General features: G+C 41.7%; 1 protein-coding gene across 4 annotated transcripts in view; it reads left to right on the top strand.

Moving 5' to 3' along the window:
• The window catches only part of LOC122542640 (circularly permutated Ras protein 1-like), a 117,537-nt gene that overhangs the window by 20,881 nt on the left and 81,995 nt on the right, over positions 1-14,661 (top strand). For all 4 annotated transcript variants that reach the window (XM_087978141.1, XM_087978140.1, XM_087978142.1 and 1 more), the window contains exons 9-11: positions 1,962-2,051; positions 4,410-4,561; positions 9,211-9,292. In XM_087978141.1, coding sequence (XP_087834267.1) covers positions 1,962-2,051; positions 4,410-4,561; positions 9,211-9,292 — 324 coding nt within the window. The remainder of the gene's footprint in view (positions 1-1,961; positions 2,052-4,409; positions 4,562-9,210; positions 9,293-14,661) is intronic.

The following is a 14,661-nucleotide window of genomic DNA, read 5'->3' as shown; positions in this document are numbered from 1 at the left end:
AAGCATGAAGGTAGAATGATAGGTACATTCAGGAAAGTTATACATGGGCCCAACTAATGAGGCCTGTGTGTTGCTGGAAATGGTGCTTCCTGAGATAGCATGAGATTGTGGTTTCTCTCTCTCTTCAGGGGATAGAATTGCGTGACTTTAATGCTGTTTAGGAAAATTTAGTTAATTGTCTCTGTGTTAACCCAATTCATGGTGAGTGTAGTTGTGCTTCCCGTGCTGCACATATCTTTCTGCCTCAGGTGGACTGATGGCTTTTCTAAAATATAAATTTATTCCCAATGCCCCTGTTATGAAGTTGAAGGTGTGTACTGTACCTTTAAGAGAGCCAGAGAATGCCTAGAAGTATGGCACTCATCCACTGGCTCCATCATCAAGCACATAGACCTCGACCCAATATACCGGCCACTACAATGAACAACAGTAGAAGACACAGTACAGCAGCGCATTACAGGAGGCTCCAAAGTGCTGAAGATGTCACTTAGGGGACAAAACATCTACAAATCAACTTGCCAGCTCAGTGAACATACCCACAACTATGGCAACCTTATATTAAAAATTGCCTCGGAACTAAGGCAGCCTGAGGACTGCAGTGGTTCAATGTCCCAAGGTAGATCGCCATCACCACCTTCAGCGTAATAAATATTGGCCCAATCAGTGATGCCCAATGGATTGATAAGGTGGGCAGATCAGTACCAGATGGAATTTAGTCCTGAGCATTGTGAGGTGATGCACTTTGGAAGACATAAGTACTTAAGGAAGTACTCAATAAATGGCAGGATGCAAGGAAGCTCAGAGGAACAGAGGAGGTCTTAAGATGCGTGTCCACAGATCCCTGAGGGTGGCAGAACAGATTAATAGGGTAATTAAAAACACAGCTGGAAATGTGTTGCTGGAAAAGCGCAGCAGGTCAGGCAGCATCCAGGGAACAGGAGAATCGACATTTCGGGCACCAGCTCTGATCTCCAGCATCTGCAGACCTCACTTTCTCCCCTAATTAAAAACACATATGGGACACTTGCCTTTATCAGTCATGGCAAAGATTATAAGAGCAGGGAGATTATGTTGGAGCTGAACAGGACTTTGCTTAGGCTGCATCTGGTAAACAGGCTGTTCTGCTACAATGCATGGTTCATTAACACAAATTAGCTGTAATGCAATTGATGAGTCCAGGACACTGTTTCTAAAGTGCAGACTTTTAAAATGTGTGTTGGCTGTGACATGATTACATCACTAACACTTTAAGTGCTGTTTCTAGAGTGCAATTTGTCTATAATACGGAGTTGCACAAGAATGCAACCATCACGTGGGAGAAGAACTACCTGTAATATGTACAGTTCTTGTTGCCACTCCACAAGAAGGATATGATTGTCTTGGAGGGGGCGCAAGGGAGATTCATCAGGAAGTTGCCTGGGATGGAGCATTTCAGTGATGAAGAGAGGCTGGATAGATTTGGGTTGTTTTCTTTAGAGCAGAGTAAGCTGAGCTCCAGAGGCATGGACAGCACCTGTTCTCCTTAGGCGAAGGGTGAACAATAAAGGAGCATAAATTTAAAGTGAAAGGTAGGATGGTTAAAGGGAATTTGAGGCAGAAAGCTTTTTTTTTAATCCAGAGAATGGTGGGGTTCTGGAATGCACTGCCTGGGAGGGTAGTTGAGGCCAGAAACCTCCCAACCTTTTTTAAAAAAAAGTACTCAGATGAGCATTTGAAGTGTCATAACATATGGACCAAATGCTGATAAATGGTCCTAGTATGGATTTGGGTTATTTTTTGTTGGTGCAGATTTGTTGAGACAAAGAGCCTCTTTTCTACTTGTGATTGTGAGATTCTTTGAAAGCAAAACATGTTGTGAAACTTTACCTTCAAATTGCAGAACAGAAAGGAAGTGCCTAAGCACCATAATTCTGGCATGAAGCACTCACTTCAAATTGTTCATTTGTGATGCTGTCTTACAGGCTGTACAAGAGGCTATAATTCAGTCGCTCGATTATCTTTTTGAAACATCACCTCGGACAAGAGTCGCTTTGGTTACCTTCAACAATGAGGTAGATGAGCAGAAACTGAATACTCTTCACTGTTAGTTTGGAAGATGTTGTGAAACTTGAAAGTGTTCAGAAAAGATTTACAAGGATGTTGCCAGGTTTGGAGGATTTGAGCTATAGGGAGAGGTTGAATAGGCTGGGACTTTTTCCTGGAGCGTCAGAGGCTGAGGGGCGATCTTATAGAAGTTTATAAAATCATGAGGGGCATAAATAGGATAAATAGACAAAGTCTTTTCCCTGGGGTGGGGGAGTCCAGAATTAGATGGCATAGGTTTAGGGTGAGATTTGATTACGCTGATCATACTTCAACTGCATTTATCTGCCTTTTTTGGATAACATTTGATAACTTCCTGAGAGTAATCTGTTAAACCTTGCTTTGTCATATACAAGGTTTTGGGCTAACATTTGGCAGATAGATGATAATATGGAAAATTGTAAGGTTATCTAGCTGGTAAGTAAAAATAGAAAGCAGAATGTTACTTAAATACAAAGCTCAGAATTGTGCAGTATTGCTGCATCTGGGTATCCTCATACAGGAAGTACAAAACTTTAACACTGGTACAGGAAGAAATTGAGAAGACAAATGAGTGTTTTTTTTTATTGCAAGGCAGGATAATGTAGAAAAATAAGAGGGTCTAGCTACAGCTGTAAAATATCTCTGTGAGAATGTCCTTCTATTCCTTTCTGACATGTTTATATTTATCTCGTTTCCCCTTAAGGATGTGGTGCTGGAAAAGCACAGCAGGTCAATCCGTATCCGAGGAGTAAGAGATTCGACATTTCGGGCGTAAGCCCTTCATCAGGAATCCCTGATGAAGGGCTAATGCCCGAAACATTGATTTTCCTGCTTTTCGAATGCTGCCTGACCTGCTGTGCTTTTCCAGCACCACACACTCGACTCTGATCTCGAGCATCTGCAGTCCTCGCTTTCTCCTAGTTTCTCCTTAGTCTATTATTCATCTCAACTGTTCCTTGTGATATCAAATACCACGTTGCCATTATTCTGTATAAAAATATTTATTTATTGGATTTATTGACATAAGATTATTGCACAGTACAAAAGGAGAACATTTTTCTTGAGTTTGTGCAGTTACTTCAGAAAAATCCAGTTATTTCCACTTTCATGCTCTTTGTCTACATCTCTACAATTTCTACTCTCAAACATGAATCCAGTTCCCTTCTGAAAATGATGAAGAAATGTGTTTTTACCACCACCTTAGGCAGTACATTCCAAATATTAACCATTCATCATTGTCATGACTCGATTGAGAATATGTTGCTGAGACTCAAGCCCCACTCCTCCCAGGGTCATCACAAAAATTAAAGATTTAATCAAATTACACACAGTCCCTAATTTTCCTGCCTGATGAATTTGGGCTAACAGGAACTGTGACTAGGTTTCTGTATTAATTACTGTTAATTGGAAAGAAATCAGTTTTACCCCCAGGCAAACAAAGCTATAGATTATCAACACCATTGTATTAACTGAAACCCTAACCCATTTCTTAGCGCACACACATACACAGACCTAGGCAAAAATCAGCATACATATTGTGGATGAAAGGGAAACACTGTTCAATAACACTAAATCCACAGGATTCAATGAGGGGATGTTCCTTTTGCTTCTTCCAAGATCTCCTGTTCACCAATCTCCTTATTTCCCGATTCTTTCAGTTCTTTGCGGAAGATACAGGCAGTTGGCCCTCCCATCATCCTGTCTTTCGCTATCACTGGTTGGAGGCAACTGGTGGAAGAGAATAGCGAACGATCTTGCAGGTTTTTTTAATAGCTGATTCTGGATTCTGAGCTGAGTGCCTTCCCTAATTAACTGTCTGCAGGGTTGCTGCCAGCTTAATTTTAATGTGAGCTAAGAACTAATATTGGGAGCACATAAGGCATAACCATTATGATAAAGGGGTTAGATCAGATTTCCAGACCATCGTTTTTTTAGTTAAAAATCACACAACACCAGTTTATAGTCCAACAGGTTTAATTGGAAGCACACTAGCTTTCTTAAGGTGGTAGTTGACTATCACCTGATGAAGGAGCGACGCTTCGAAAGCTAGTGTGCTTCCAATTAAACCTGTTGGACTATAAACTGATGTTGTGATTTTAACTTTGTACACCCCAGTCCAACATCGGCATCTCCAAATCATTGTTTTTTAGCATTAGTATTGGATTTAGGTACAGAATTCTTATTTGAAAGGTTCCAATGGTTTTTGATTCACCAATAAGCATCTCAGCCTTGGCTTAATATAGTCAATGAATTTTTCATCCCATTAAAATGGGCCATTCTTAATTTGAATGTCAGCAAAATGTAAACCTAAGTTAGAACTCTCTTCAATGTGATTGGCTTAACAGGTAACAATCTATGGAGATGGACTGTCTCCCCCATGGACTCTGCATGACTTTGAGTTAATTGATCAAAATTACCTGAAAAAGCAGGGTGTCGAGACAGCACAACCACATTGTATTTTGGAGAGCAGGGATGCACTATATCGCTGCATACGCCAGTGAGTAACTCTGTCTCAAGGATTATGTCTGTATTCTGGTGGAACCGGAAAGCAAAATGTTGAATGTTGGAAATACTTTTAATATAAAATGCCTGAAATTTGTTTTATCTTAATCTTAAAGAGTCAAGTTAATGTTTCAGGTGGAGCATAAATCTGACAAAGGACTAAAGCCAAAATGACCTTCCTCTTTCTTTAGTTCCTTTGTTTTCATTCCCTATGAAATAAGAGAAGAAGATTTCATGATTGTTCAATTTAGGTCACAAGCCCCAAACATGGGTGTTCTGCTACTGCCATCTGAATTAGTTGTGGGAAGCCTCAGGCTTTCTCTCAGGATTGCAGTAGCAGATTAAGCAGTGTCTAGTCTCCTGTGCCTGGGCTTGTCTTAATCGTCTGCTTTTTTCTCTTTATCTTTTTTTACTAAACCTTACCTGATGAAGAGAACTCTTCAGTGGGAAGGTGGTGAATGGGTTCCGGTGTGGCAGTGACGCCTTCAGAGGAGCATGGCTACAGTGCCACCTGACACATAGTAAAGGGAGTCGTACCAGAGGATTGGAAGGAGGCGAATGTTGTTCCTCTTTTCAAGAAGGGTAATAGGGAAATCCCTGGCAATTACACACCAGTTAGTCTTAGGTCTGTCGTCAGCAAAGTTTTGGAAAGAATTCTGAGGGATAGGATTTATGACTATTTGGCAAAGCATAGTGTGATTAAAGGCAGTCAGCATGGCTTTGTGAGGGGCAGGTCATGCCTCACAGATCTTATTGAATTCTTTGAGGAGGTGACAAGACAGGTCAACAACAGTTGAGCAGTGGATGTGGTGTATATGGATTTCAGCAAGGCATTTGATAGGGTTCCCCATGGTAGGCTCATTCATAAAGTCAGGAAGTATGGGATACAGGGAGATTTGGCTATCTGGATTCAGATTTGGCTGGTTGACAGAAGGCAAAGAGTGGTTGTAGATGGTAAGTATCCTGCCTGAAGGTCAGTGTTGAGTGGGGTCCCGCAGGGCTCTGTTCTTGGGCCTATGCTCTTTATAGTTTTTATAAATGACTTGGATGAGGAGGTTGAGGGAAGCAACCTACACATCCCTCAACTCACTGCTATCCATGTGCATGTCCAGCGGTGGTGGTGGAAGCAGCGTCATTGGGGACATTTAAGCGACTGCTGGACATGCACATGGATAGCAGTGAGTTGAGGGGTGTGTAGGTTGTTACTATATTTTACATTAGGATCAACTCTCGGCACAACATTGTGGGCCAAAGGGCCTGTTCTGTGCTGTACTTTTCTATGTTCTAAAGGCCGACATTCCAGTTGCTTTCCCAATTACCCACTGAACTTTGAAGCTTGCTTTGTGTGATTCATCGATGAAAGTGCCTAAATCCCTCCAATTTGTTGATTTTTGCAGTCTTCCTCCATTTAAATAATATTCAGCTCCACAATTCTTCATGCCCAATTGCATTACTTCGCATTTTCCCACATTATATGCCATATGCTTTGTTTATTCCCATTCAGTTAACCTATCTTCATCCCTGTGTAAAGTCTTTATGACACCTTCACCACTTTCCTTCCCATCTATTTTTGTGTCATCCACAAACTTGGCAATAGTATATTCACTTGTCACATCTGAGACATTGGGCACAAATATTTGCGATGTGTATCAATCACTGATCTCTGAGACACTGCACTAGTTTCAGGTTGCTGTCTTACGAATGCCCTTCCCCCGTCCCAAATCTGTCTTATTATTTAGCCAATCCTCTATCTAATCTATTATACTACTTGTATCTTATTAAGTAGCCTGATGTCTGGTACCTTTTCAAGTACCTTTTTCTGAAAATCCAAATATATTATTTCACTGCTTCCCTTTTATCTATCCTGGTTGTTAGCTTCTCAAAGAGCTCTACTAAGTTTATCAGGCATGATTTCCCTTTCATGAAGCCATGCTGACTCAGCTTGATCATATTGTATATTACTAAGTCATCTGCTATTATATTTTTTATAATCAACTCTAATATTTTCCTGAAAACACACATTGAGATAACTGAGCTGTGATTACCAGGTTTTAATCTCCTTTCCAGGTGTTACATCCGACATCATGAACTTTATTTTCCAAATAACCTTGTGGTTGCTTATCAAATGCCTCCTGGGAATCATCCACCAGTTCTGTTCTGAAGAAAGGTCACTTGATCTAAAACATTATTTTTGCCTTCTCTCCAAAGATCCTGCCAGACCTGTTGAGTTTTCCAGCAATTTTTGTTTTTGCTTCTGATTTTCAGAATCCATAGTTCTTTTTTTATTGTTTAGTACATCCACCAGTTACGCTATATCACAGCACATGCTACCTCTTTGAAGAACTCTTACTCGTTAGATCAAACATAACTTTGCTGTGACAAAACCATGTGGACTCATTCCCTGCATGAATACCTTTCTCTGTTGCTTTAACACTATTATTTGTTTTAACCAGAGTTGGTCTCTCGCATCCCCCCACCACACCCCCACTATTGTTTTAAAATTTACTCTGCTTCTGCACTTCTCCTTTACTTTGTTGACACACAAGGATCCCCAATAAAGACCTCCAAGCATTGACGGCCATATCTGAGACATTTGCAGGAGCCCCAAGTTGTATTTCTTGATGTCAAGCAGCAAGTTATTTCTCTTCAGGGCTTCCATCTTTTTAAAGGACATATGCTTGTTCCTAAGAGCTGCTCATGAGTCAGCAACTCAACAGTCTCAGCACTGCCTTCAGGAGTTGAGGCCCACTGTCAGGACTGGACCTAGCATCCTCCCAAGGAGGTGAGTGGCGTACTGCTGCCAGGCCAATCTGGTTCATGAGAGCATTGGAGGAGGCAATTGTCTCAGAGTAACTATTACTGTGGCCTGCAGGGAAGCTGCCTGGATAAAGAATGTAGAACATTGGAAGAAGAGTAGGTCATGCAGCCTATCAAACCTGCTCTATCTTACAGTTAGATTGTGGGACTTGTGTGCACAGTCTCCATGTCCCTTGATGTCATCAGTCTCTAAAAATCTACTGATTCCTTCTTAAACCTGCTGAATGTCTGAGCTTCACAGCCCCCTGCAATAGAGAATTTCAAAGATTCACCACCTTTTGAGTGAAGAAATTCCTCCTCAACTCTGTCTTAAATGGCCTACCACTGATTCTGAGATTTTTTCCTCCTGCTTCTAGATTCAGGGAATTCAGGTTCTAATGCCACCCAGAAAGACATCCCATCTACAACCATTCTGTCAACATACTTTGTTAGAATTTGATAAATATCATTGAGATTACCGCTCATATTTTGGATCTGTGCTTCCTAAAGTTTCAGTCTCCTAATTTTCTCCACAAAAAAAAATCTTATCATCTCAGGGATTAGTCTAGTGAACCTCCATTGCACTGTCTCCATGGTAAGTATATCTCTCCTTAAACAAGGGGACTAAAATTGTACACAGTGTTCCATGTGAGGGCTCACCAAGGCTTTGTACCACTGCAGTAAGACTTTGTAATTAAGGCCCATATACCACTTACCTTCCTAATTGCTTGTTGCAACTGAATGCTAACTGTTAGTGATCTGTGAACCAGGACATTGCACTTCTTGACCTCTCACCATTTCAGAAGTATTCTGCCTTTCAAAAGAGAGTAACTCCACGTATATTTACACACACACCTTTACATTATATTCCATTTTTTATGTTCCAACCCATTCACTTAGCATTCACTAGTGTGCCCGGGTTCCACTTAATGTCCCTACACATTGAAGGCTAATCCACAAGGTGGTAAAATGCCAGTCAACCTAATTGACAATATTAGTCTCTGGATAGGGGGAACCAACATCTACCTTCCATGGTAGTGGGTGACATGAGGCATTTGATCCCATGTCTTCCCCAGTCATTGTACGGGGCTCTACACCTCCCAGTCCATGCATAAGAGTGCTGACAACAGTAGCCCTCAATATGTGTGGGGTTATATTTTGGCAAGAGTAGGAGTTTTGTGGAATGGCAAAGATTCTGCACCTCAGCCAAATGGTACCAGGTCCCTGAATCCGAAGAACCCCCCCCCCCCCCTCCCATTTCCAGCAAGTTGGATTTTCACTGTGGACAGGAGGAAATGAAGGAAATGGTTCATGTATGGAAAAACTCCAAACCAGGCAAGGCTGTTTGGAGAAACTTTAAACCACTATGTGTTGATTTCGAAACCACCCATTTTCACTTGAGTGAGATACTTATGCTGGATTGTGGGAGTCACAGCTTCCAAACAAGAAGATAAGAATTTATGTGAAAGGAGTACGAGGTTGTGGGAGCAGCATCTTTGTGAGAGTCAGTGCTTGTGGAACGTGATCCCATTCAGCATTGTTGCCTGCAGAATGAAAGGATGGTGATTGGAGAAGAGAAATCAGTTTGTATTGCTGGGTGGGCAGTGCAGTGGGACACTACCTCTTTGGGCCATTTTTGATTACTGGTATCAGTGGAGAATACAATATAAGCCTCACAGGTTGTGGGCTATAGTGGTGCCTGTACTTGGGGAATCGACACAAGTGAGATGTTAATACTTGAATGGTTTCTACTTCACTATGTTTTATTTTAATCTGACATGTAAAGATATTATTTTTAATCATCGTAAAAGTATAATTTGTAACTGTATACCTCTTGTGTATCTGCAGGTTGCAAGAGTGTGGTGCAACAGCATTGGGTCCAGCAGCACTGGTATCTATAGCAATGGCTTCCCAGAAACAAGGCTCCAAGGTCAGTGGAATTTGTTGATGAGATTTTTGTATGTGCAGTATATGTGGCAGGTCACAATTTAAAAACTAAAAACTAGAATCTCAATTTAGGATTGGTTACTGGACACAAACCAGAGTAGGAACAAAAGAGTAATTTTCAGGTTGACAGGAGGGGAGTAAGAGTAGAATATTTAGATCAGCAAATGATAAAAAGTTGGATGGAAAGCTAAAGATTGAAAAATGCTGCAGACACCTCCAGAAAACTGTAGGCTCTGAGTAAGAACTTTGTTATCCTCTTACAATGTGGTGAAGTGGAAAGACATTAACTTTGGAGGAAAACTGGAAAAGCAAAATCTACTTTGAATGGCGAGAGGCAGTGTGCTCGGAGGAACGTACACTTCCTAGAATCAGTCTCAGAAATTTAACATACAAGAAATCAGGAATATGATTTCGAGCAGGCAAATGCTCTGTGGATATGTGATTCAAATCCAGTATAGTAGTCAGTAGAACTTTAATTTTATTTTTAAATCTGGAATTTAAAGGTAAGGTCATAAATGGCGATTATTGATGCCGTCAGAAATGTGATATTGTCACAGGTATTGTCTGGTGTGGCGGTCCTCATGTGACTGCAGACCAGAACAATGTGGTTATTTCTTAAGTCCCTCTGAAATGACCTGGCTAGTTATTCAGTTGTATTAAACCACTATACAAAAGGAATGTACCTTGACAGACTGCTGGGTGAAGACTTGGGAAATGGGCCACCATCTTTCTTTGTGCCAGGTAGCACTTCAACCAGTAGGGAGTTTGACCCCAATTCCCACTGACACTGAAACAAAACAAACAAGTGCGGATGTTGGAGAACTGAAACGAAAAACAGAAATTGCTGGCAGCATCTGTAGGAAGAAAGCAGAGTTAATTTTTCAAGTCTGGTAACGAACATTAATTCTGCTTTCTCCCTATCGATGCTGCCAGACCTGCTAAGTTTTGCCAAAAACTTTCAGGCGGCAAGGTGGCTCAGCGGTTAGCACTGCTGCCTCACAGTGCCAGGGACCGGGTTCAATTCCAGCCTCGGGTGACTGTGTGAGTTTGCGCATTCTCCCCCCGTGTCTGTGTGAGTTTACCCCAGGTGGTCAGTCATCTTAGCTCCAGCACATCTGTGCAGGAATTCCTCAGGATAATGTCCGAAAATCTTCAGCTGTTTCATCAGTGGCCTTTCCTCTTATCATAAGGTCAGAAATAAAAGACATTGCAAGTAATTGCACAATGTTTGACACAATTCACGACCCATCAGATACTGAATAGTCCATATCCAAATGCAGCAAGACCTGGACAATATCCAGGCTTGGGCTGACAGGTGGCAAGTAACATTTGTGGCTCATTAGTATCAGGTAGTGACCATCTCCAGTAACAGACTATCATTCAGTCCCCTTCACATTCAGTGGCATTACCATCATTAAATCCCCCACTGGTGTTGCCTATTGACTAGAGGCTGAACTGACTGTTATAAGAACTAGGAGCAGGAGTAGGCCATCAAGCCTACTCCACCAATCAATAAGATCATGGCTAATCTTTTCATAGACTCAGATCCACTTACCTGTGCTCACACCGTATCCCTTAATTCGGTTATTGTTCAAAAAAGATCTACCTTAGCTTTAAAAAAGTTTACCAAAGTACCCTCAGCTACTTCACTGGGCAGGGACTTCAGTAGATTCACAACCCTCTGGGTGAAGAATTTACTTCTTAATTCAGTCCAAGTTTCACCTGCTAGTGGAAACATCCTCCCTACTTCTATCTTATCTATTTCCTTCATAATGTTATATGTTTCTATAAGATCCCCCCTCAATCTTCTGAATTCCAATGAATATAATCCCAACCTACTCAGTCTCTCCTCATAAGCCAACACCCTCAACTCCAGAATCATCCTAGTGAACCTCCTCTGCACCCCCTCCAGTGCCAGTACATCCTTTCTCAAGTAGGGAGACCAAAACTGCACACAGTACTGCAGGTATGGACTCACCAGCCCCTTGTACAGCTGCAATGTAACCAATCTGCTTTTAAATTCATTCCCTTTAGCAATGAAGGACAAAATTCCATTTGCCTTCCTTATTACTTGTACTTGCAGACAAACCTTCTGTGATTCTTGCACAAGACACCCAGGTCCATCTGCACAGCAGCATGTTGCAACTTTGTACCATTCAAGTAATAATCCTTATTATTAATCCGACCAAAATGTATGACTTCACATTTATTAGCATTGTATTCCATCTGCCAGACCTTTGCCCACTCACCCAATTCATCTGTGCTCCTCTGCGAAGTTTCACAGTCCTCTGTACACTTTGCTCTGCCACTCATCTTAGTGTCATTTGCAAACTTTGACACCCTACATGTGGCTCCACACTCCATGTCATCAATATAAATTGTAAATAATTGTGGTCCCTATTCCGATCCCTGAGGCACACCACTAGTCACTGATTGCCAGCCAGGATAACACTCATTTATCCCCATTCTTTGCTTCCTGTTAGACAATCAATCCTCTATCTATGCTAATACTCTACACCTAACTCCATGCATCCTTATCTTACACAGCAGCCTCTTGTGCAGCACTTTGTCGAAGGCCTTTTGGCAATCTAGGTACACCACGTCCACGGGGTCCCCATTATCCACCTTGCTTGTAATGCCTTCATAGAATTCCAAAAGATTTGTTAAGTATGACTCACCCTTCATGAACCCATGATGTGCCAGCCCAATGGGACAATTTCTATCGAGATGCCTTGCTATTTCTTCCTCGATAATACACTTAAGCATCTTCCCCACTGCAGAAGTTAAGCTAACTGGTCCGTAATTCTCCATCTTTTGTCTACCTCCCTTTTTAAACAATGGCATCTCATTTGCTGTTTTCCAATCTGCTGGGACTGCCACAGAGTACAGCGAATTTTGGAAAACTACTGCCAGTGCACCTGCTGTTTCTCCTGCCATCTCTCTTAGTACCTTGGGATGCATTCCATCAGGGCCAGGAGACTTATCAATCCTTAGCTCCATTAGCTTGCCCAGCACTAGCTCTTCAGTAATAATGATTGCTTCCAGGTCCTTACCAACCTTCGTCTCCTTGTCAACTACTGGCATGCTATTAATGTCCTCCACTGTGAAGACATACAAAATACCTGTTCAGTGCCTCGGCCATTTCCTCATATCCCATAAGTAAATCCCCCTTCTCATCCTCTAAAGGGCCAATATTTACTGTAGCCACTCTTTTTAATTTTATCTAATTGCAGAAACTTTTGCTATCTGTCTTTATATTCAGTGCTACTTTTTCTCATGTTATAGCTTTTTCTTTGCAGCTCTTGTTGTTACTTTCTGTTGACCTTTCCAGTTTTCCCAATCTTCTAGTTTCCTGCTGATCTTGGCCACTTTGTATGCCTTCTCTTTCAATTTGATTAGCCTCCCTTATTTCCTGAGACACCCATGGCAGGCTACCCCTTTTCTTGCAGTCCTTCCTTTTCACTGGAATATACTTTTGCTGAGCATTTTGAAGAATTGCTTTGAAAGTCCTCAACTGTCCCACCATAAAATCTTTGTTTCCTATCGACTTGAGCCAAGTCCTCCCTCATTCTGTTGTAGTCTCCCTTGTTAAAGTACAGGACCCTAGTATTGGATTTTATCACATTTTCCACCTGTATTCTAAATTCAACCATACTGTGATCGTCCCTTCCAAGAGGATCTCTAACTATGAGGTCATTAATTATTCCTGCCTCATTACACAGGACTAGATCTAGGATAGCTTGCTCCCTCATCGGTTCCATTACATACTGTTCAAGAAAACTATCACGGATACATTCAATGAACCCCTCCTCAAGGCTACCTTGACTGAGCTGGGGTTTGACCAATCTACATGTAGATTAAAATCCCCCATGATAATTGCCGTACCATTTTTCCAGGCATTAGTTATTTCTTTACTTTTTGCCTGCCCCAATAATTTGGTGGGCTATAGACTATGCCTATCAGTGACTTTTTCCTCTTAGAATTTCTAATTTCCACCCAAATGGATTCAACCTCATCCTCCATAGAACCTATATCATCTCTCAGCACCGTTCTGATGTCATCCTTGAATATCAGAGACACATCACCTCCCTTACCTTCCTATCTGCCCTTCCCAATGGTCTGGTACCCCTAGATATTTAACTTCCGGTCATGACCACCCTGTAACCATGTCTCTGTACTGGCTACTAAATCGTTAACTCATCACCTTTGTTATGAATGCTACGAGAATTCAGGTAAAGTTCCCCTATGCTAGCTTTCTTACCCTCATGATTTCCAACATCTCTAATACTATCATCTAAGTTATCCTTCCTTTTTACTTCTTTCTGGACGTGTTTTGTCTGCTTGTTTGGGTTTGTTCCTCAAACAAAACCCAAACAAGCAGACAAAACACATTCAGAAACCCTAGCCATGCTCCCCTCCATCAAAGACATCTTGGAAATGACTTCCAGACAACCCAGACCTCTTGGCATCATGGTAGCCCATAAACCCACCAACACACTAAAACAGCAGCTAATGACCTTGAAAGACCCTATACAGACAACTAGCAAAACTAATGTCATTTACAAAATGCCTTACAAGAACTGTAACAAACGCTACATTTGGACAAACAGGTAGAAAACTAGCCACCAGGATACATGAACAGCAACTAGCCACAAACGACATGCCCGCTCTCACTAGTATCCTTACATACAGCTGAGGAAGGACACCACTTCAACTGGGACAACACATCTATCCTAGGACAAGCCAAACAGAGAGACACACAAGGATTCCTACAAGCATGGCATTCCAACCAGAACTCTATCAGCAAACACATTGACTTGGATCCTATTTACCAACCCCTGAGAAAAAGAACAGGAAATTATATCACCAACCCAAGGAAACCTAAACACACAAATAGAAAGCAGGCCACAGTGCTTTATCTGGAGGCTCACTGAAGGTGTTACCTCGTATAGTGACAAAACGTCTGAAAACGAATCTTCCAGCTCAGCGAGTAAACCTGCATCCAGAACCTTATCCTGAGTTACACATCTTCGCAAAACTCACTTACCTTTTCATATATCACTATATCCTTGTTTTCCCTTTCCCTATTCCTAGACTCACTAGTTTAATGTCCTAGTGACCACTCTATTTATCCTTTTTGCTACAACGCAGGTTCCAGATCGGTTAAGGTGAAGACCGTCCCATCGGTATAGATCACCCCGGTCCCAGTACTGATGCCAATGCCCAATGAAATGGAACCCCTCTTTCCCACACCACTCCATTAGTCACGTGTTTAATTCCCTAATTTCCGTATCCTTAAGCCAATTTGCACATGGCTCAGGCAGTAATCCGGAGATTATGACCCTCGAGGAC

Source organism: Chiloscyllium plagiosum, unplaced genomic scaffold (genome assembly GCF_037043375.1).
Source record: "Chiloscyllium plagiosum isolate Xiang-an unplaced genomic scaffold, Cpla_swu_hap1 HiC_scaffold_33, whole genome shotgun sequence".
Lineage (NCBI taxonomy): Eukaryota > Metazoa > Chordata > Chondrichthyes > Orectolobiformes > Hemiscylliidae > Chiloscyllium > Chiloscyllium plagiosum.
The sequence above is the reverse complement of the archived record's forward strand: the minus strand, read 5'-3'. Positions and strand labels throughout refer to the sequence as shown.